Genomic DNA, 23,730 nt, shown 5'->3' on the forward strand with positions numbered 1-23,730 from the left:
GCACTCCCCGACGACGTCGGGGGAGGGAGCTTCGCCGCTGCCGGCCAGGGAGTCCACCTCTCGACGCTCCCACCGTGGCCGTGGTTCCACGGAGTCGAGACGGACACAGCTTCAGACACAGGTCCGTGAACTTGTGTCTGATACCGATGATGAGGCCTCGTGGGAGGCAGAGGAGGACAACAGATATTTCTCTGACGAGGAGTCTGATGGCCTTCCTTCTGACCCCACTCCCTCCCCTGAAAGACAGCTTTCTCCTCCCGAGAGTCTGTCTTTCTCGGCCTTTGTCCGGGAGATGTCTACGGCCATCCCCTTCCCGGTGGTTGTGGAGGATGAGCCCAGGGCTGAAATGTTTGAGCTCTTGGACTATCCTTCTCCACCTAAGGAAGCGTCCACAGTACCCATGCATCATGTCCTGAAAAAGACATTGATGGCGAACTGGACCAAGCCACTAACCCCCACATTCCCAAAAAGATAGAATCCCAATATCGGATCCATGGGGACCCAGAGCTGATGCGCACTCAGTTGCCTCACGACTCTGGTGTGGTGGATCTGGCCCTGAAGAAGGCTAAGAGTTCTAGGGAGCATGCTTCGGCGCCCCCGGGCAAAGACCCCAGAACCTTAGACTCCTTTGGGAGGAAGGCCTACCATTCTTCCATGCTCGTGGCCAAGATTCAATCTTACCAGCTCTACACAAGCATCCATATGCAGAACAATGTGCGGAAGCTGGCGGACTTGGTGGACCAGCTCCCTTCTGAGCAAGCCAAGCCATTTCAGGAGGTGGTCAGGCAGCTGAAGGCATGTAGAAAATTCCTGGCCAGAGGGGTATTTGATACCTTTGATGTTGCGTCCAGGGCCGCTGCTCAAGGTGTGGTGATGTGCAGACTCTCATGGCTGCGTGCCTCCGACCTGGAGAATAGGATCCAGCAGCGGATTGCGGACTCCCCTTGTCGTGCGGATAACATTTTTGGAGAAAAAGTCGAACAGGTGGTAGAACAGCTCCATCAGCGGGATAACGCTTTCGACAAATTCTCCCGCCGGCAGCCTTCAGCATCTACCTCATCAGGTAGGCGTTTTTATGGGGGAAGGAGGACTGTTCCCTACTCTTCTGGTAAGCGTAGGTACAATCCTCCCTCTCGACAGCCTGCGGCCCAGGCTAAGCCCCAGCGCGCTCGCTCGCTCTCGTCAGCAGCGTGTGCCTCAGCAAGGCCCCTCAGCTCCCCAGCAAAAGCAGGGGACGAGTTTTTGACTGGCTCCAGCAGAGCATAGCCGATATCAAAGTGTCCGTGCCGGACGATCTACCAGTCGGGGGGAGGTTGAAAGTTTTTCGCCAAAGGTGGCCTCTTATAACCTCCGACCAGTGGGTTCTCAAAATAGTCCGGCAAGGATACGCCCTCAATTTGGCCTCCATGCCTCCAAATTGCCCACCGGGAGCTCAGTCTTTCAGCTTCCAGCAGAAGCAGGTACTTGCAGAGGAACTCTCCGCCCTTCTCAGCGCCAATGCGGTCGAGCCCGTGCCACCCGGGCAAGAAGGGCTGGGATTCTATTCCAGGTACTTCCTTGTGGAAAAGAAAACAGGGGGGATGCGTCCCATCCTAGACCTAAGGGCCCTGAACAAATATCTGGTCAAGGAAAAGTTCAGGATGCTTTCCCTGGGCACCCTTCTTCCCATGATTCAGGAAAAAGATTGGCTATGCTCTCTGGACTTAAAGGATGCTTACACGCATATCCCGATACTGCCAGCTCACAGACAGTATCTCCGATTCCGTCTGGGAACGCGTCACTTCCAGTACTTTGTGCTACCCTTTGCGCTCGCCTCCGCGCCCAGGGTGTTTACAAAGTGTCTGGCTGTGGTAGCAGCAACGCTCCGCAGGCTTGGGGTGCACGTGTTCTCTTATCTCGACGATTGGCTGGTGAAGAACACATCCAAGGCAGGAGCTCTACAGTCCATGCAGATGACTATTCGACTCCTGGAGCTACTGGGGTTTATGATAAATTATCCAAAGTCCCATCTTCTCCCAGTACAGAGACTCGAATTCATAGGAGCTCTGCTGGATTCTCGGACGGCTCGTGCCTACCTCCCGGAGACAAGGGCCAACAATCTGTTGTCCCTCGTCTCCCGGGTGCGAGCATCCCAGCAGATCACAGCTTGGCAGATGTTGAGATTGCTTGGCCACATGGCCTCCACAGTTCATGTGACTCCCATGGCTCGTCTTCGCATGCGATCTGCTCAATGGACCCTAGCTTCCCAGTGGTTTCAGGCTGCTGGGGATCTAGAGGACATGATCCACCTGTCCACGCGTTTTCTCGAATCCCTGCACTGGTGGACGATTTGGTCCAATTTGACTCTGGGACGCCCTTTCCAAATTCCTCAGCCGCAAAAAATGCTGACTACGGATGCGTCTCTCCTGGGGTGGGGAGCTCATGTCGATGGGCTTCACACCCAGGGAAGCTGGTCCCTCCAGGAACAAGGTCTACAGATCAATCTCCTGGAGTTACGAGTGGTCTGGAACGCTCTGAAGGCTTTCAGAGATCAGCTGTCCCACCAAATTATCCAAATTCAGACAGACAACCAGGTTGCCATGTATTACATCAACAAGCAGGGAGGCACCGGATCTCGCCCCCTGTGTCAGGAGGCCGTCAACATGTGGCTGTGGGCTCGCCGTTACGGCATGTTTCTCCAAGCCACATATCTGGCAGGCGTAAACAACAGTCTGGCCGACAGGTTGAGCAGGATTTTGCAACCTCACGAGTGGTCGCTCAACTCCAGAGTAGTGCGCCGGATCTTCCAAGTGTGGGGCACCCCCTTGGTAGATCTCTTCGCATCTCGAGCCAACCACAAGGTCCCTCAGTTCTGTTCCAGACTTCAGGCCCACGGCCGACTGGCATCGGATGCCTTCCTACTGGTTTGGGGGGAAGGCCTGCTGTATGCTTATCCTCCCATACCTCTGGTGGGGAAGACTTTGTTGAAACTCAAGCAAGACCGAGGCACCATGATTCTGATTGCTCCTTTTTGGCCGCGTCAGATCTGGTTCCCTGTTCTTCTGGAGTTGTCCTCCGAAGAACCGTGGAGATTGGAGTGTTTTCCGACCCTCATCACCCAGAACGAAGGGGCGCTTCTGCATCCCAACCTCCAGTCTCTGGCTCTCACGCCCTGGATGTTGAGAGCGTAGACTTTGCCTCTTTGGGTCTGTCGGAGGGTGTCTCCCGTGTCTTGCTTACTTCCAGGAAAGATTCCACTAAGAGGAGTTACTTCTTTTTATGGAGGAGGTTTGCCGTCTGGTGTGACAGCAAGGCCTTAGATCCTCGCTCTTGTCCTACACAGACCCTGCTTGACTACCTTCTGCACTTGTCTGAGTCTGGTGTCAAGACCAACTCTGTAAGGGTTCACCTTAGCGCAATCAGTGCATACCATTACCGTGTGGAAGGTAAGCCGATCTCGGGACAGCCTTTAGTTGTTCGCTTTATGAGAGGTTTGCTTCTGTCAAAGCCCCCCAATCAAACCTCCTACAGTGTCATGGGATCTCAATGTCATTCTCACCCAGCTGATGATACCTCCTTTTGAGCCACTGAATTCCTGCCATCTGAAGTACTTGACCTGGAAGGTCATTTTCTTGGTGGCAGTAACTTCAGCTCATAGAGTCAGTGAGCTTCAGGCCCTAGTAGCTCATGCTCCTTATACCAAATTTCATCATAATAAAGTAGTCCTCTGCACTCACCCTAAGTTCTTGCCAAAGGTGGTGTCGGAGTTCCATCTGAACCAGTCAATTGTCTTGCCAACATTCTTTCCCCGTCCTCATTCCTGCCCTGCTGAACGTCAGCTGCACACATTGGACTGCAAAAGAGCATTGGCCTTCTACTTGGAGCGGACACAGCCCAACAGACAGTCCGCCCAAATGTTTGTTTCTTTTGATCCCAATAGGAGGGGAGTGGCTGTGGGGAAACGCACCATATCCAATTGGCTAGCAGATTGCATTTCCTTCACTTACGCCCAGGCTGGGCTGGCTTTTGAGGGTCATGTCACGGCTCACAATGTTAGAGCCATGGCAGCGTCAGTGGCCCACTTGAAGTCAGCCACTATTGAAGAGATCTGCAAAGCTGCGACGTGGTCATCTGTCCACACATTCACATCTCATTACTGCCTGCAGCAGGATACCCGACGCGACAGTCGGTTCGGGCAGTCGGTGCTTCAGAATCTGTTTGGGGTTTGAATCCAACTCCACCCCCTAGGCCCATTTTTTATTCTGTTCCAGGCTACACTCTAAGTTAGTTGAATAAGATGTTAGGTCAATCTCAGTTATGTCCTCGCCGTTGCGAGGCCCAATTGACCATGTTTGTTGTTTTGAGTGAGCCTGGGGGCTAGGGATACCCCATCAGTGAGAACAAGCAGCCTGCTTGTTCTCATAGAAAGCGAATGCGACATACCTGTAGAAGGTATTCTCCAAGGACAGCAGGCTGATTGTTCTCACAAACCCGCCCGCCTCCCCTTTGGAGTTGTGTCTTCCCTTGTCTTTGTCTTGCTACATACGGGACTGACGAACACGAGCCGGTTCGGGCGGGAAGACGGCCGCGCATGCGCTAGCAAACGTCTTTGCTAGTGAAGATTCCGATTGGAGGGGGTGCCATGGACGTCACCCATCAGTGAGAACAATCAGCCTGCTGTCCTCGGAGAATACCTTCTACAGGTATATAGCATTCGCTATAACTCGCCGTGAACTCGAGTATATTCAAATCTTTTTTTTTTTTTAAATCCAGGTTAAAAATTAGTTTCAATTTAGTCACATTGATTTGCAAAGCATACATTTTTGAAATCAGTCATTAAAAGGCATTGCATCTCTGCTTCATAATATCAATACAAAGCAGAACAAAAATACTGAAGTACATCGTACTTAGGTAGGTATTCATTTTTATTTTTCTGCTAGTGACAGTATGGAGAATACGCTATGAATATTGCTTAAAAGACAATACTGTAGATGCTTATGATTGTTACCCTTTTAGCAACCCCAGTAAAATACACAAAGGAGCAGAGGAAGCAGCAGTAACTAGCTAGAATGTTGAAAATAAGAGCTTGTTTCTATGTTCCACAGCTTCCTCTTTCAAGCTTTTTCCTATGTATTCTCTTTTATGTTCCAATGTAACTTTTACCTAGAAAGAGGACTTATTTAATGGTTGATGAAATTTCTTGAAAAGCCATGCATGCACTTACTAAACAGTTCTACAGTGAGAGAACTCTTAGAAAGCTGCTGGCATTCAGAGCCAGCAAATATCCAAATGGCAATGAACATGTTATCGTTTATAAATTCCTTTTTTTCAGCCTTCACTCACAGCTGTCTGGTCCATGAAGAAACAGGATTCTCAGGACCTTAGCTGCATGCCTGTCTCCTACACAAACCATGCAGTCCTCAGCTTCTGTATCACAGCATTCACAGGTCATCAGGTTTAGGGCACTCATACCTCACCTGTCATACACAAGGACCGCAAGGTCTGTCATCACTACACCACCTACCATTCTGCATCTGTTTCCCTGCCCCAGAAGGTTTGCAATCTAAGTTGTACCTGAGATAATGAAGGGGGAAGTGATTTCCCAAGGGCTGAATAGGAACCATAAGCCTGCATTTGCAGCCATCTGGAAATTTCTCCCTATTTTATATTTGCCCCCAGCTTACTCTCTCTGTAACTGAACCAAAGTAATGGATGCCCAGAATCCCTTTCAGTAGAGGTGGTAGAGAAAAACAGTGAGGGAATACAAAACTGCATGGGATGAACACAGGGGATGCCTAGATAGAAAGAGGATGGAAACAAAACATGGCTGTTGAGGTGTTATGTTGGGCAAGTGTAGTTAGTAACTAAGGCCAATACTGGACAGACTTCTACGTTCTTTGTCCCGCAGATATCAAAAGACAGATGTAGATTCGGCAGCTCCAGTACTTGGGAACAAAGGCCAATGCTGGACAGACTTTTATGGTCTGAGTCTCGCAGATGGAAAAAGGCAAATGAGAGTTAAGCCTACATATTGCATGTGTTTGTTATCTTATGCTATTGGTGAGGATGGTGTGCATCTCAAGGGGAGAGGAAGCTAAATACTATTAGCAGTACTTTTGGTTTTAACATATATTCTTCAAGACTGCATCATATTTAACTTATGTGATTTAAATTTAATACAGTGGGTCTTTGAGTTGAACCACTTCTTTGGGGTGTTTCTTGACTCTGCCCTAACATTCTCCTCCCATATTAACCAATTATGGAAGAAAACACTGTTTAAATGAGACAGCTACGTCTAGTCAGGCCATTCTTTGATCAAAAAGCCTTTGCTCTGCTGGTCCAAATGCTGATCCTACTACATCTGGACTACTGTAATGTCTTATTTTTTGGTATGAAGTCCTAATATCAGGAAAAAAGTGCAGATCATACAGAACACAGCAGCAAGACTAATTTTTAAAATGAATAGATAATGTTCTACTTATAATATTGTATCCAACCTGTGTTCCACCTAAGATGTAAACCGCACTGAACCCAGAACATGGGATTTTAGCAGTATACAAGAACTGTTTTGAATTGTATTTGAATTGAATATATTGTATTTGTTTTTATCTAATCTTTTTGCAAATTTTATTGTAAAAGAGGTTAATTGCCAGAGTTTTAACATGGGCGGATCATGCAGCAGTGATATTTGAATTTGCCAGTATTTAGAATAATTTTGTCCAGAATCGACAAGTGGAGGTCTATTCATGGCATTTGAAAGACCTTAATCTGCAGGATATACTGCCTTTGTGTGAAAGTTTGCCGGTAGACTTTCATTCTTTATCATTAGAGAAGAAAGTGGATGCCTGGCAAATAGCTTTACACGAGGCATTGGAGGAGGTGGCCTCACTTCTTTGGGTGGGGGTTCACTGGCATCATGTGGGTTTCTGCTTATTGAAGCGTCAGGTTCGACAAAATGCTTGACTATGGCGAAGTATTGGACTGCCTTATATTTAGATCATCGTAAGGCAGCCCAAAAATATTATACGAGAGCACTGAGAGAGGCTAAGCAAGATGATTATTCTACTGTTGTAAAGCAGGACAGATATCCAATGCAGAAACTGCTTTCATTGGTTAATGAATTATGTGAATGTCCATTAAGTGGACGTTTGCTACAGCCATCCATGGAATCCTTAGCAGCGTACGTTGTAGAGAAAGTTGAGAATTACGTTTCGATTGGAGACAATTGGTAGTAGTTTCTGATAAAGTTGTCTGTAGAATCTGTCAATTGATACATACCAGGAAAGATTTTGGATGGAATTCGATGAGGTATCATTGACTTCAGTGGAGAAGGTTGTACATTAAATTAAGAAAACCATGCTTCCATATCATCAAGCTGATCAATCCATAGACTGGTGGGTTGTGTCCATCTACCAGCAGGTGGAGATAGAGAGCAAACTTTTGCCTCCCTATATGTGGTCATGTGCTGCCGGAAACTCCTCAGTATGTTCTCTATCTCAGCAGGTGGTGGTCACACACAGCAGCAGCTCTGGCTAGGCCTCCGAGCCTAATTCTTAGGTTTTGTTGAGTGCCTGGGGTTGAGGGCTCTTTTGAGCAAGTGCAAACCTGGTGGTGCCAGGTCCCTCCTTTTCTCCCCCCTCCCGCTGGCTCCGTTAAAAAAAAAAAAAAAAATTTTGAACGTCCTTAAAGGCGTTTATTTCGACGTTTATTTAAACGTTTATTGCAGCTACTCACTGGGACACCAGGTCGTTACAGCTCGGAGCGGACAGCAGGTAATTTTTACCTTTTTATAGCGGGCAGGGGGTTCCCCGATTTATCTCCACGTGGCATATGGCGTCGGAGGGCGAGGGCGTAAAGAGTCGCTCCCCGGATCGCTTGGGCGCTTCTAGAGGGGATGCGGGGGTCTTAAAGCCTGATTCGCCCTTGTTGGGTGACAGTTTCGTGGCCGATGAATGTCCCGGTCCTTCCTCCGGCGTGGCGATTTTTCCCGCCATAAACGCCCATCCCCCGCTCCTCGCCTCCGCCATCTTGGCCGGCCTCGCGGCTCGGACGGCTTCTTCTTGGGCCGCCCTTGAGGTTGGAGACATTAATGCCATAAACGCCCTTAATTTGGGCGACGGCACAAAAGCGGCTAAAGTTAAGCGCCGTTCTCCCCACGCGGCTCCTTCGCGGAGTGTCGCGCCGGACGCCATTTTGGATGCGCAGCATGTCTCTCCCCCGCTCTTGCGAGCGCCGGTTGAGGGTGCGTCTAGGGCTGTTGCCCAGGCTGCGGAAGTACACAGTCTGGGGGGTTTCTCCCCCGAGTTTGTTTTGCTGCTGCATCAGGCCTTCCTTATGCAAAACGCTGCCCCTGCTCCCTCGTCTGGTAAGAGGTTGAGGTTCCCAGAGGTAAACGCCCTCGGGTTGATTCACAGGCCTTGGAGGACTTTGTCTCCTCCGATGTAGATGAGGGCAGCGTATCTGAGGTCTCCCAACGGTCCTTTGCAGATTCCTTGGAGGAGACGGATCCCCGCTCGGTTGGAGCGGATGACCCCTCTGCAGCGCGGCTTTTTAGCTCAGAGGATTTGTCCAACCTGTTGGTACAGGCCATGGACACTTTGAAGATTTCCTCTCCGGAGGACGTCTCTCCCTCAGCCCCTGTTGGCTCTGCCATTATGCTGGGGACGAAGCGCCCGCCTAGAACCTTCCACGTGCATGATGCCATGCACACCTTAATTGCAGCTCAATGGGATGTCCCGGAAGCGAGCCTTAAAGTGGCTAGGGCTATGTCCCGCCTCTATCCTTTGACTGAAAGTGAACGTGAGGCCTATCTGTGGCCTACCGTGGATTCTTTAATCACTGCGGTGACTAAGAAAACGGCGTTGCCGGTGGAAGGTGGCACGGCCCTAAAGGACGCCCAAGACAGAAGATTGGAGGCGGCCTTAAGGTCGTCCTTTGAGGCAGCTGCTTTAAGTTTGCAGGCCTCAATTTGCGGCTCCTATGTGGCCAGGGCGTGCCTGACTATGTTGCAGCGGGCTTTCCCCTCGGATCTTTCCTTGAGGGCTGATTGGCCGGCCCTGGAATCGGGCTTAGCCTATTTGGCAGACTTGCTGTATGATGTCTTGAGGGCCTCAGCGAAAGGCATGGCTCAGACAATCTCTGCGCGGCGGTGGCTTTGGCTGAAACATTGGTCTGCTGACCACGCCTCTAAATCCCGCCTGGCTAGATTGCCTTTTAAAGGCAAGCTGCTCTTTGGGGTCGAGCTGGACAAAATCGTGACCGATTTCGGCACGTTTAAGGGCAAGAAGTTACCAGAGGTCAGGGCTTGGGCTAGTACTCGCCCTGGTACCTCCAGAGGACGGTTTCAGGAAACCCGTCGGTACCGCCCGGGCAGGTCGGGCTCCTCTGCCCCCTCTTCCTTCAAGAGGAACTTCTCCCCCAAGCAGCATTCCTTTCGCAGAGACCGCCGTCCCGGAGGTGCTCCCTCCGGTCCTCCCCCAGGGTCTCGTACCCAATGACGGGGTCTTGGTCCACGCCCCAGTGCAGATTGGAGGACGGCTGTCCTCGTTTATGGGCGAGTGGACCACAATAACTTCAGACGCTTGGGCGCTGGAAGTCATCAGAGACGGCTACAAGCTAGAGTTCTGCCGACCCTTAAAAGACGGGTTTGTACTCTCTCCCTGCAAGTCTCCGGTCCAAGCTGTGGTAGTGCAGCAGACCTTGAACAATCTGATCCGCCTGGGGGCGGTCGTTCCGGTGCCAGAAAATCAGCTTGGCAAGGGATGTTACTCCTTTTTCTGTGTGGTTCCAAAGAAGGGAGGTTCTGTACGGCCTATCCTCGACCTCAAAGGGGTCAATTGGGCCTTGAAAGTTCAGCACTTTCGCATGGAGACCCTCCGCTCTGTTATAGCGGCAGTGAAGGCAGGAGAGTTCCTGGCATCCTTGGACATCAAGGAAGCGTACTTGCATATTCCCATCTGGCCTCCTCATCAACGCTTTCTGCGTTTTGCAGTAATGGGCCGACACTTCCAGTTCAGAGCCCTCCCGTTCGGGTTGGCTACTGCTCCGCGGACCTTCTCCAAAGTAATGGTGGTCTTCGCGGCCTTCCTGAGGAAGGAAGGAGTTCAAGTCCATCCTTATCTGGACGACTGGTTGATCCAAGCCCCCTCTTATGCAGAGTGCGGCAAAGCTGTGAACCGGGTGGTTGCTCTTTTGAGCTCCCTGGGGTGGATCATCAACTGGGAGTAAAGCCAGCTGTGCCCGACTCAATCCCTGGAGTATCTGGGAGTTCGATTCGACACCCAAGTGGGCAGAGTGTTCCTGCCAGACAATCGGATTGTCAAGTTTCAGGCTCAGGTGGACTAGTTCCTAGTAGCCTCTCCTATTCGGGCTTGGGACTACGTGCAGCTGTTGGGCTCTATGATGGCCACGATGGAAGTAGTGCCCTGGGCCAGGGCTCATATGAGACCACTACAACAATCTCTGCTGCTGCGCTGGACTCCGATGTCGGAGGATTATGCTGTGCGCCTTCCCTTGGACCCAGCAGTGCGCAAGGCGCTGAGCTGGTGGACGCAGACGGACAAGTTGTCTGCAGGAATGCCTCTGGTGACCCCGGAGTGGATTGTCGTCACGACAGACGCCTCTTTGATGGGCTGGGGAGCCCACTGCTTGGGAAGGACAGCGCAGGGGCTCTGGTCTCCTGCAGAGGCAAGTGGTCTATCAACCTCCTGGAACTCAGAGCCATTCGGTTGGTGTTGTTGGAGTTCATCCCGGTACTGGTGTTGAAGCCTGTACGGGTCCTGTCGGACAATGCCACTGCTGTGGCCTATGTCAACCGCCAGGGAGGTACCAAGAGCGCCCTTCTAGCCAAGGAGGCTATGAGTCTGTGCCAGTGGGCGGAAGCGAACCTGGTACAGCTGTCAGCGGCCCACATTGCCGGAGTCATGAATGTCAAGGCGGACTTTCTCAGTCGCCATACCTTGGAGCCCGGAGAGTGGCAGCTATCTGCTCAGGCGTTCTTGGGCATCACGAAGTGCTGGGACCAGCCGAGCCTAGATCTGATGGCGTCATCGGCCGATTGCCAAGTGCCGCGTTTTTTCAGCAGAGGACGGGACCCTCGATCCCTGGGAGTAGATGCTCTTCTCCAACGGTGGCCGACACAAGAGCTTCTCTATGTGTTCCCGCCCTGGCCCATGTTGGGCAGGGTGCTAGACCGGGTGGCAAAGCATCCCGGCAGGGTAATCCTGGTGGGTCCGGATTGGCCCAGACGTCCCTGGTATGAGGACTTGATCAGGCTCTCAGTCGGCGATCCTCTGCGGCTGCCAGTGGAGCAGGGCCTGTTACATCAGGGTCCCGTGGTGATGGAGGATCCCTCCCCCTTTGGTCTTACGGCCTGGCTATTGAGCCGGCAGCGTCTGAGAAAGAAGGACTTCTCAGACAAGGTCATCGCCACTATGCTGAGAGCGAGGAAGCGCTCTACTTCTACTGCTTACGCCAGGGTTTGGCGTATCTTTGCAGCGTGGTGTGAAGCAGGCTCACTTTCTCCCTTCACTGCTCCAATTTCTTCAGTGTTGGCGTTCCTGCAAGAAGGTCTGGACAAAGGCCTGTCGCTCAGTTCCCTGAAAGTTCAGGTAGCGGCTCTGGCTTGCTTCAGGGGCCGCCTGAAGGGTGCTTCCCTGGCTTCGCAGCCAGATGTGGTGCGCTTTCTCAAGGGAGTTAATCACCTGCACCCTCCTCTGCACTCAGTGGTGCCTGCGTGGAATCTCAACCTGGTGCTAAGAGCATTGCAGAAGCCGCCTTTTGAACCCTTGTCGAGGGCATCTCTGAAAGACCTGACGTTGAAAGCAGTCTTTTTGGTGGCTACCTCTTCAGCCAGAAGAGTTTCCGAGCTCCAGGCACTCTCATGTCGAGAGCTTTTCTGCAGTTCACTGAGGCAGGAGTGACTATTCGCACAGTGCCTTCCTTCCTGCCCAAGATTGTTTTTCGCTTCCATGTGATTCAGCAGCTCTGTCTCCCTTCCTTTCATAGGGAGGTCTACCCAGAGGAATACTCTGCTCTCAATTTCTGGATGTGAGACGAGTCATCATCAGATACTTGGAAGTGACCAATGATTTCCGGAAATCGGATCATCTGTTTGTCCTGTTTCCAGGTCCTCGTAAGGGTCTGCAGGATTCTAAGCCTACAGTGGCAAGATGGGCAAGGAAGCCATTGCAGCGGCTTGGGTGGCCGCGGGGAAGGCCCATCCCTTTGCCAGGCATTACCGCTTGACTGTGGCTGCTCGGGCGGAGGCCCGGTTTGGAGCTTCAGTGTTGCGGTCAGGGATTTCTATGTCCCGCCCTGGGTGAGTACTGCTTCGGTACATCCCACCAGTCTATGGATTGATCAGCTTGATGATATGGAAGGTAAAATTATGTATCATACCTGATAATTTTCTTTCCATTAATCATAGCTGATCAATCCATAGCCCCTCCCAGATATCTGTACTGTTTATATTCTGGTTGAATTTTAGGTTCAAGTTTAGCCTTCAGTTACTTCAGGAGGACTTCGTGTTCAAGTTCTTCTTTCACTTGGATTCTTCAAGAGTTGAGACGAGTTTGTGTTACAGTGAGCTGCTGCATTCCTCTCCCCTCCGTTTTACGGGGCTGGATTGAGATTTAAATTCTGCCGGCACTCCCTCCCGCTTCGTGCGGCTGTAGGGCAGCTTTGTACCCCTCCCGCTTCGGCGGTGTTAGGGTCAGTCAGCTCCTCCCGCGGTTGCGGTTGCAGGATAAGCCAGATCCCCCCGCATCGGCGGGTGTGGTGTCCCTCCCCCGCTCCGCGGGGATGAGCTGGACGGATTCCCCTCCCCCACTTGTGTGGGGATGAGCTGGGTTAATTCCCCTCCCCCGTTTCGGCGGTGGTGAGCTGGGCAGAGTGTCCCTTCGAGGGTGTAATTCTCTAAGTGCTGAGTCCTGCGGATGGAGCTTTGATATCGACATACTGAGGAGTTTCCGGCAGCACATGACCACATATAGGGAGGCAAAAGTTTGCTCTCTATCTCCACCTGCTGGTAGATGGACACAACCCACCAGTCTATGGATTGATCAGCTATGATTAATGGAAAGAAAATTATCAGGTATGATACATAATTTTACCTTGTGTTGGGTCTGGTGCCTCCTAGTTGGTTCCAGTCATCAGTGTATGGCCTATTGCCATTTGTATTGTCCATGATAAATCCAAGTCTTTAACTTGGGGTAGTGCCATCGCAATGTAAACATGTGGTGGTTAGGCCAGTACTTAAAGGGAAATCACTGGATTCATTGAAACCAGAGAGTTACAGACTTCTCAGCAAAAGTAGTGGAAAAGATAGTGGTGACCCATTTAGTTGATTTTATCAAGGAGTTGAAGGTATTGCATCCTAGACAGACTGCATTTTGTTATGGTTATAGTACGGAAACTACTTTGGTTGAACTTCTTAGTGAATTGAGAGAAATTTTAGATAAGTGTGATGTAGCTTTAGTAATATCACTTGATTTGGCATTTGCATTTAATGTGGTTGATTATGGGTTGCTTTTTCAGTTGTTGAAAGCAACAGGAATTTGAGGTACAGTATACTCGTGGTTTGAACACTTTTTTTCTGATCATATGTTTTCAGTCCTTAATTGTTAGAAAATGAAAAAGCGGAGTACCTCAAGGCTCAGCTCTTTTGCCTATATTGTTTAATATATTTTTGAGTCCTTTATTGGAAGTGGTCCAGTCTTATGAGATTAGTTTCTATGTTTATGCAAATGATTTACTTCTGGTGGTACCTACGTCGGAGTTGGCAAAGGACTTATTGCGGGGGCAAGAATGTGTGAATGCTGTGGCTGATTGGGTGAAAGGCATCACTTAGTATTGAATAAAGAGAAAACTGAGGTATGCTGGATAAGGGGGGAAAAAGATCATCTGTGTATGAGTGTGACTTTATGGGATGCTTTAGTACCAGTGCTTGATACCTTCAAATGTTTAAGGGTCTTGATTGATTTTTAACTAACTTTTAATGATTTTTATTTATTTATTTATTGCATTTGTATCCCACATTTTCCCACCTCTTTGCAGGCTCAATGTGGCTTACAACACATCATGGATAGTGGTAAAGATAAGAGATCAGGTTAGTGCAGTAGTAAGTCACGGGTACATAATGCTCTGCAGATTGAGAATTATGAGGAGTTAGGTAGATGAGCAGGCATTTGTAATTTTATTGCATGCTCTTTTCATGACTTATTTTATCAATGCGAATGCAATTTTGGTGAGAATTAAATCAATCAGTTTAAGGAAGTTACAGATGTTGCAGAATACTGCAGTGTGTTTACTAGGAAGAGCTCATAGGTTTGAACATGCTACTCCATTATATATGAATTATCACTGGTTACTGGTGCAATTTAGGATCTTATTTAAGTTGATGGTGATTAACCACAGGGCATACAATGAAAAAGTTCCTCAGACGTTTGTACAGCCATATAAATCAACCAGTCCATTATGTTCCCAAAATATGTTAATGTTGTCAATAGGGCAACCTTCGAAAGCTAATCAAGAAATGTATTAAGTTATGTCCAATAAAAAAGGTATCATCTTATTTTCTTTTCCATGTTTTATTTTGTTTGATTTCTATTGATAACCTCCAGTGGCTAGAAACTGTTTAAGAGGCCACTAGAAAAGGGCTTATTTTTACTTAGCATTCTGGTGGAATGCACGAATTTGGTGGTATGAGCCGAGAAGTTTTTGAAGTATTTTAAATGATTACTTAAAACTCATCTTTTTGTCCTGGCATTTGGAGCTGATCTCTTGGAAGTGTGACTGGGGTTGGGTTTTGGTTATCTGCAGTGATTTGTTTATTAAATGTGTGCATGGGTTTGTATGATTTGATGCTTTTCTATCTGATTATTATTGTAGTTCTTTTCTGATGTTTTAATATGTTATTTTAACTTTGTACACCACTGTGATCTCTTTAAACAAAAAGCCTAGCAGTATTGTAAATTCCATAAAACTGTAAACTGTTAGCATGATAGCAATTTACCAACCAGTGTTTAATCATGCATGAATGACTATAACCTGTGGTGGGTGTAGCTCTGGCCACCTTGTTGGGTAGACTGGATGGACCGTGCAGGTCTTTGTGTCATTTATTGTGTTATTGCATTTTTAATCCTCAAATAGAGGATTTGCACTAAGGCAGATTGGCCTTAAAACTGGCAATGAAGTGCTTCAAAAATGCACAATGGCTGTGACTCCCTTCTCTTCAAGGAGCACGAATGCTGCCTGCAGCCTAAGTCAACATGTGGAGCAGTAGCTCCGAGCCAGGAATTTAACTCGGGTACCTCCACTGAATCGCTGGGCCTACCCAATTTTTATTTTAAACTAAGCAGGCCCCATCTTTTTAATCTCAGTAAGCATTTTATTTAATTTGAAAAAATGCTCAAAGTTTGGTCTTGAACAAATCTAGAATTTATGTTTTAATCATTCTTCTCTTTGCAGGCCTCTTGGGTATTCAATCCAGTAAGGAGTGAAATAATAAGCCTTGAAAGTGGAAATATAGATGACATTTTAAGTAAGTATTTTTTTTTTATCAACAGGTTGTTGTACTATTTTCTTCTTTTTTTAATTCATCAAATTAAAAAAAATCTGTTTTGAGGTCTGTTCATACAGTTGCTCACTCTGTTTCTGTTCCGTTGTGGATCTAATTCAAGAAAATTCAAAATGTTTCCTTTTATTTTTATTTTTGTTACATTTGTACCCCGCGCTTTCCCACTCATGGCAGGCTCAATGCGGCTTACACGGGGCAATGGAGGGTTAAGTGACTTGCCCAGAGTCACAAGGAGCTGCCTGTGCCTGAAGTGGGAATTGAACTCAGTTCCTCAGTTCCCCAGGACCAAAGTCCACCACCCTAACCACTAGGCCACACCATGAACTATGGTGAAGTTTTTGATTAGAAGGCTGCTTTCCACAGTTTTCCTATGCTGAGCTTATTAGATTTTAGGATTTACTTCATTTTTTGTTCAAGTATTGTGTTTGTCATGTTGTTGTCAAACAAGTTGTAGCTGATAGCTTTTTATTGGACTAACTGAATATCAGTAATTTGAGTCCAAGAAATGTTTTTGTAAACAGATTAACTACACTGGGTTTAAATGGTATCTGATAATGGGTAGAAAGCCAATGTTTATATTAAGTCTATATGTTTGTCACAGTGTTCCATCATCTTAATTTCAAATATTCTGCATTTTTGTGTATTCTCAAAATTCCCCACATATACTCCAATTGTAAATTTGTCAAAGAAATAAGCCATCTTTGAGAAATGATCATCTACTGAGGTGCCACTCTGTTCTTCTGTGAGTTTTACATCTGTGAAGTTTTTTCTTGTTCTTGGTTTTTTACTAGTTTCGCAGATGTATCATCACTCCACATTTCTTGTTTTAGATCATGTACTATACTTTCACAGAGGAACATGAGTTTGAACCCTATATTTCGAGAGGGCAGTTTTAAAGACATTTCAATGTGTGTTGTGCTTATTTGCATTTGAGGCTGATTTTTTATTGTGCACCACATGAAGCAGTTAGGAGATAAGATTTATAAGCAGAACTAAATAAATTGCATAAAACAGGTATTTATGTGCAGAAGTTTTTTTTTAATGAGCTACAATATCTGTGACTAAAATTATGCTTGTAGTGCCACTATTGATGATTTTATGTACAAATAAAATAGGCATTTCTGTTGGTGGAATTGGGTTAAGATTGTAATTCTCTTAATTTAATTTCTAAAATTGTGCATATAATCTTACCCAAGGAGAGTACCTGCATAAATAGTAGGTACAAATTTGTATAAAATATGTGGGTTAAAAGTTGATTAAAAAAGAATGCCTTTGCTTATTTATTGCCTACATCCCTGTACTATGTGAGTGTGTTTTACTTTCTGATTATTAGTTGTTAATGATTATTTCCAAACTTTAGGGTTCCATACATGTGTGACTCAAACTTTTTCCTCATAGAGTATGTGTTTGAAAAATAGTCTTTCATTTTCTGCACATGGAAGACAATTTTCAGTGGCCTGTATGCCAATTATCAAACAGGAACCCACCATGGAGTTGCTCTTTGTAAACTCACAGTGGGCCCATGACAGAAAGGCTTAGGGCTAAAGGCCTTTCACCATGGATAAATCACTTTTTAAATTCCCCTAATAGTTATAAGTGTTGCAACAGGTAAATATGTACATTATGGAATTGACAAATGGCCAAAAGGTATTTTTTTTCTAAATGTTATCATGGAAAAGCTAATACTCAGAATTATAGGTGGCATCTTTTCCAGCAAGTTGGAAGAACATTTTCGCTGCACAAGGAGAGTTAAACCAATCCTCTGAAATATTAGCAGTAATTTTGTCTGTAGGCAATGATGGCAGACAGTGAGTAGACCACAAGTACTGAAGCTTGTTTCTTCAGTAGTTTACAAAGTATAGTTATACTTTGCAGGCTATATGCTGAGTACTAGCCCCTTAATGTAAGCATAGCAATGTAAAAAATATAAGCATAATTTTCCTCAGATATTCTTTGTAGTTAACTCTTGCTTCTTCTAGCCCAGGTCTCAACAAGGCTGAGCTCCAGAAAAGAAATAAACAACAAAATGTAACCTCTTTGGCAGCAAGTCATACAGCAATTTCCAACATTCTGGTGATCAGCTTCTTCAGATGTGTATACAGGCTTGCCTCCCTAAGCCTGTGGAAACCTACTTCAGTTTCTAAGCTTACAAATCTACTTCACTTATGAATCCATTCTTTCCCAAACAGGTCTTTCTCACTGTCTTTTACCTTTGTGTTAGGGCTGAGAAATTGCTTTCCTTAATGCACTCTTTCATTGAAAAAATTCAACGGCATCTCCACAAAGATATATGCTCCTCCTGAAACTTTTCAGAGTCTCCTTAAAGGAGAAGACATCGACATTCTGCTGCCTCACTTAACCAACTTAGGCTACCAGGGGTGCAAAGTTCTCATGTGTCTCTAAAAATTGGTAGCTGGCACTGACCTGAAATCTTCATGAGCAACTGCTATTGCAACTCTACCCTGTGTGCCCAAATCCACAGGATAGAGTTGTTTCTACTACTACAGCAAGTTTTAACCTAGTGGGAGGACCCAATGTTACGTTAGACGTGAAAGGCTTGGGAGCTGAGCTGCTTCAGTGTGGGACTGGGATTGCTTCATGTCTGTATAGAGGTCTGTAGGGTGAACTAGAGGCAAATAAATAAATAAATCCTAAGGTAACAAGGGAAAAAAAGAGAAGGATGATGATAGGTACATGGTGGAGTGCTTCAGAGATCCATACTGGAATCAGTGTCTAACTTTGTTATTAACAATCTGGAAAAGGGAGCAATAAGTGAAGTGATCAAAATTGCAAATGACAAAAAAAATATTCAAAATAGTTTAATTTAAAACTCATATATACAGCTAATAAAAGAGAGTTCTTGGTTCAAAAATGGTGTGTCACAAAGTAATAGAAGTAGACTGAGAAACTGGAGAACAAAACTAGAAATTTGGGCATCTAAATGTCAGATGAAATATAATGTGCACAAGTGATGCATATAGGGAAAGAGAATCCCTTAACGTATGCACAGTGGTGGTGGTGACTGTTTCCTTGTCTGTGCTCACCTCGCCCTCTGGTGGCCTGAACCGGTTGCTGCTATGAACTGTCACACGTTCCAGACTTCAGCTGAGTCCGGTCCGATCTTCCAGGCTGCCAGACATGCTTTTTTTTGTTTGTGCCTGAACAGCACCCGTAGCTGCCTTGTGATTCCTGCAGCTTGAACTTCAGCTGCTGATGGGCTTTATTAGCCACCTGGAAACTTCTGTGTTTGCCTTCACATCGTCTAAGGTCCCTGGTATGTGGGTGTGCTCTGTGCACTTCTGCCTAGTCCAGTTCTAGTCTGAGTTTCTTGCATCGTTCTAGTTTGTTTGTGTGTAGTTAGCTTTGGTTTTATTGCTTAGTTCCTAGTCTTGTTTCTGGTCTGCATTTTCTTGTCTTGTATCTTTGTTCCTTTCTAGTGGCTGCTTGGCAGCTTTCAGTCCTGATTCTCACCTGTCTGTGTTTCTGTCTTAGTGGCTGCCTGGCAGCTTTTATTCCTACTCTGTTTTGTATTTTCTGTTGGTATCCAGTTCCTGCCCTGTCCTGTAAGTCCTGCCGGCCGCCTGCACCCAGGGGCTCAACTCCTGGGGAACTGCGGTCAAGCGCAGGTGAAGTCTAGCTGTTCCTGCTCTGCCTGTCCCAGCTTGTTTGCCTCTGCTGCAACTCCAGTCCGGGGTTCCAGTCCTGTTCTGCCTTGCCTCTGGTTTGGGGGTGATTTTGCCTGCCACTGCCGCTCCACGGCAGTGGTCCAAGGGCTCACAAACCCTGTGCTTCCGTGAGAAGCCTGACACTGGGTTCCATATTTGAAAGGGAATTTGAATCATTATGGACAATGCTTATGAAATCCTCAGTTCAGTGTACAGTGGAAACCATATAATTAAATGGGATGCAAGGAATTATTAGGAAAGGGATGGGGAATAAAACTGAGCATGTAATAATGCTTCTGTAAACCTCCCTCCAAAAAGACTGGCTCATTACACACTCCTACCACAGATGCTCTTAACTACCCATAGCTCCACAACCCCTTCCAGTGCTTTTTGCAGGAGGTGTTCTTATCCTTGTAAGGAAATAATAGAACCTTGTTATCAGCATATATTGCATTCACTGATAATTGGTTACAGCCAAGCAATGATGTGCATAGTGGTATACCTGCTTCCACACCTCTGGATCTAGGGCTTTCCCCAGCCATTTTTCCCACACCCTTTAATACAGTCATATTTGGGATTGTTCCATACATAACACATCTTTATAGCCTTGTGACATCAGTTTTTATTAGACTGACTTTTGAATAATGTAGTTTCCAAACTTGTAGGTTGTCTAAGGTGGTCCTAGCATCCCTTCCTTTAAGCAAATCCCCAATCTGAAAATATTGATAGAAGTGTACTTTCTGCCATGTCCAATTTTACATCTGTTGTAAAGATAATGGGACTTTCTTGTAACAGCAGATCTCCATAACAGACCCATACTCAGGCCTTCAAAGGTTCTTGGCACCAGCCTAAGAGATTCCAACAAGGAAGGTCAACAGGAAGGTTTGGACTCTGAACTTTCTTCAGATTCATTGAATGTTACACAGGTTTTGGAAAGTGGTGATGAATCTGCTGTTCCAGCTACATTGATAGCCCATTTTATTCTGGAACCATATAGAATGGGTGTTAAAATTGTTTTTTTTTAAATAGAGGGACTTAATTTTTAAACTGTAAAGTTCAGGTTTTCCCTGCTGTTTGTCCCACACAAAAGAGAAGATAACAATTTCTTCAAATGGGACATACAGTGCTTCAGCTTGGGGCACTATTCTGGTTACATCTTCCTTGTAAATGTGTCATTAAATATCAATCTGTGAGGTGTATATATATTTTTGAACCTGAGCAATTGTCAATTTTTTTTGGACTCCAAGATACTCTCCCTCCTCTCATTCTGTAAGGCATACCAAACCCCAGCCTTGACTGACCTCTAGAATCCGCTGCCTACGTTCCTTTGCCTGTTCTGTCAAATGCCTTTGGCTGAAATCCCGTACCCATGCTGACTTCATACATTTCAAATTCTTGCTGACCACCTTCCAGTCTGCTGTTTCACTTGCCAAACAGGACTGCTACATCCAGTTGATAAATTCTCTTGGCTCAAACTCTTGATGTCTCTTTGTCAAACTGAACTCTCTCCTCAAAGTGCCTTCACCTCCAATTCTTCACTTTCTCCCTAGACTCTGGATGAGTACTTTCATGATAACGTTCACAAGATTAACCTTGAATTCCTCAAACAAGTTACCTCCACCTCTCCTTCCCTCAGTCCATTCTCTCAAACCTCCTTCAACCCATGCCTCCTTTTCATCCTTTTCTGAAATCACTGAAGAGGAAACTCCACGTTTTCTTACCTCCTCAAAACTAACTACCTGTTTCTCTGATCCTATTCCCACCCATCTACTTAGCATTATCTCTCCCATTGTCATATTCTCAATCTTTCACTTTCCACTGTGACTGTTCCTGATTCCTTCAAACATGCCATAGTCACACCACTCCTCAAAAACCTTCATTGAACCCTACCTGTCCTTCCAAGTGTTGCCCCATCTCCTTTCCTATCCAAAATACTTGAACATACTGTTCACCACTGTTGACCTTACTTTCTTTCATCTCAAGCTATTCTTGGTCCACTTCAATCTGGCTTGTGCCCTCTTCATTCAATTAAAACAGCACTTGCTGAAGTCTCCAATGGACCTGTTCCTGGCCCGATCCAGAAGTCTCTATTCTATCCTCAAACCTTCTCCATCTATCTGCTGCTTTTGACACTGTTGATCACCACCTACTCCTTGAATGCTGTCCTCGCTTGGATTTCAGGGCTCTGTTCTTTTCTGGTTTCTTCTTATCTCTCCCATCGTACTTTTAGTGTATGCTCTGGTAGATCCTCTTCCACTTCTATTCAACTATCAGTTGGTGTACCTCAGGGATCTGTCCTGGGACCTCTTCTTTTATCCATCTGTACTTCTTCCCTTGGTACTCTGATCTCATCCCATGGTTTTCAGTATTACCTTTACACAGATGACTCCCAGATCTACCCTCTCCACACCAGAAATTTTAGCAGGAACCCAGGCCAAAGTATCAGCGTGCCTGTCTGACATTGCTGTCTGGATGTCTCACCGCTATCTGAAACTAAATATGACCAAGACCGAGCTTCTTATCTTTCCCATAAACGAACCTCTCCTCTTCCCCCATTCTCTATCTCTGTGGGTACACGCTCATTCTCCCTGTCTCATCAGCTCGTAACCTTGGGGTCATCTTCAACTTCTTTCTCTCCTCTGCACATAACAGACTGCTAAAGCCTGGCGTTTCTTTCTCTATAATATCATCAAAGTTCGTCCTTTTCTTTATGAGCACACTACAAAAATCCTTATCCACACTCTTTTCACCTCTTGCTTAGACTATTGCAACTTTTCACAGGTCTCCCACTAAGCCATCTCTCTCCCCTTCAATCTGTTCAAATTCTGCTGCACGACTTATATTCCGCCAGTGTCGCTATGCTCATATTAGCCCTCTCCTCAAGTCACTTCATTGGCTCCCTATCCATTCTCACATACAGTTCAAACTCCTCTTATTGACTTAACAGTGCATTTACTCTGCAGCTCCTTAATATTTCTCCATTCTTATCTCTCCCTACACTCCTCTTTGGGAACTCCATTCATTGGGTAATCTCTCTCATCTGTACCCTTCTCTTCCACCACTAACTCCAGACCTCCGTTCCTTTTATCTTGCTGCAACATATACGTGGAATAGACTTCCTGAGCTGGTACGTCAAGCTCCATCTCTGGCCGTATTCAAATCTAGGCTAATAGCCCACCTTTTGATGCTGCTTTTTACTCCTAACCCTTACTCGCTTGTTCAGTACCAATGTTTTATCATTCCCACCTTAATAATTCCCTTATCCCTTATTTGTCCTGTATGTCTGTCCTAATTAGATTGTAAGCTCTGTCGAGCAGAGACTGTCTCTTCATGTCCAGTGTACAGCGCTGCGTACGTCTAGTAGCACTATAGAAATGATAAGTAGTAGTAGTCCTGATTAGCCTCAACTGAAAAAACTTCTTGGAAACACCATTGGATGATATTCAGGGTAGAGCAACTTTTGCTGATATTTGTGGTTTACTTTTGTCATCAAAAATCTTTTTCTCCATGAGTGTGACTTTTTTTCTTTGTCTGTAAACAGACCCAGGATAAGTGAACAAATTTTCTTTCTTTGAAACAAGAAATTACAGTCCTCAGGTGGACAATTCTTTTAGGCATTTATGCTAAATGTTTGGTTAACCTGTTTTTTTGGGATGCTAATAATTGAGATTATTTCTAGATTCAAAGAAGAATGATCACGTGCAATCAATGAGTTAACTGCATTATTTGGAGTTTGCAGGGATATATAGGATGTAATTTTATTTTATTTCCAGGCATTTAATATACCACAAATTGAGCCTATACAGGCGACATCAGTTTACAACAGTAAACGTAAAATTCTTCTTCTGTTGCCTGAGGATGGGGGTAGAAGAAAAAGAAGGAAAAGAACAATTAAACAGAGGAAAAAGTAGAGGAGAAAAAGAAAAGTTTTCAAGAGGCTTTGAAGAGACATATCAGTTCTTTGAGATGGGGAAAGGTTGTTCCATAACCTGGGGCCTGAATAACTGAATGAGGTATCATGAGAGAGAGATAAGTGAAGAACAGTGGATGAGGGAATACAAAGCAAATTACCTGAATAAGAACGAAGTAACGTGACGGAGTGTAAGGAACAAGGAGTTATGCAACTAAGCAGGAGCAGAGGGGTTCTGACACTTTAAAGCAAGCATAAGAAGTTTCATATCTGATGCGATAGGACACAGGGAGCCAGTGTTCTAGGCGGAGAAGAGGAGTAACCTGATCAAAAAGATGTGTACCATAAATGAGTTTGACTGAAGTGGATTGAATTAATTGAAAATGCTTTAAAGAGCGAAGTGGGAGAACCCCCATAAACAGAATTACAATAGTGTAGCTGAGTTATAACAAGTGCCAAGATAAGAGAACGGATAGATCGTTAATTCTCTGGTTCCTCTTTCTATGCTAAATTATTTTATGTTAATATTTGTAAAACTCATTTCTGTTGTTTTCTGTGATCTCACTCACAGTTTTGGGGGACTTGATTAGTGATTTAGT

The 23,730-nt window shown here is 45.9% G+C and overlaps 1 protein-coding gene across 1 annotated transcript in view; it reads left to right on the forward strand.

Annotated features, from left to right (window-relative positions):
* ERP44 (endoplasmic reticulum protein 44) overlaps positions 1–23,730 on the forward strand; it is a 238,984-nt gene that overhangs the window by 61,887 nt on the left and 153,367 nt on the right. Inside the window, exon 2 of the mRNA XM_030205130.1 lies at positions 15,448–15,520. Within this exon, the coding sequence (XP_030060990.1) occupies positions 15,448–15,520 (73 nt within the window). The remainder of the gene's footprint in view (positions 1–15,447; positions 15,521–23,730) is intronic.

This window comes from Microcaecilia unicolor, chromosome 1, assembly GCF_901765095.1.
Source record: "Microcaecilia unicolor chromosome 1, aMicUni1.1, whole genome shotgun sequence".
In the NCBI taxonomy this organism is placed as follows: domain Eukaryota; kingdom Metazoa; phylum Chordata; class Amphibia; order Gymnophiona; family Siphonopidae; genus Microcaecilia; species Microcaecilia unicolor.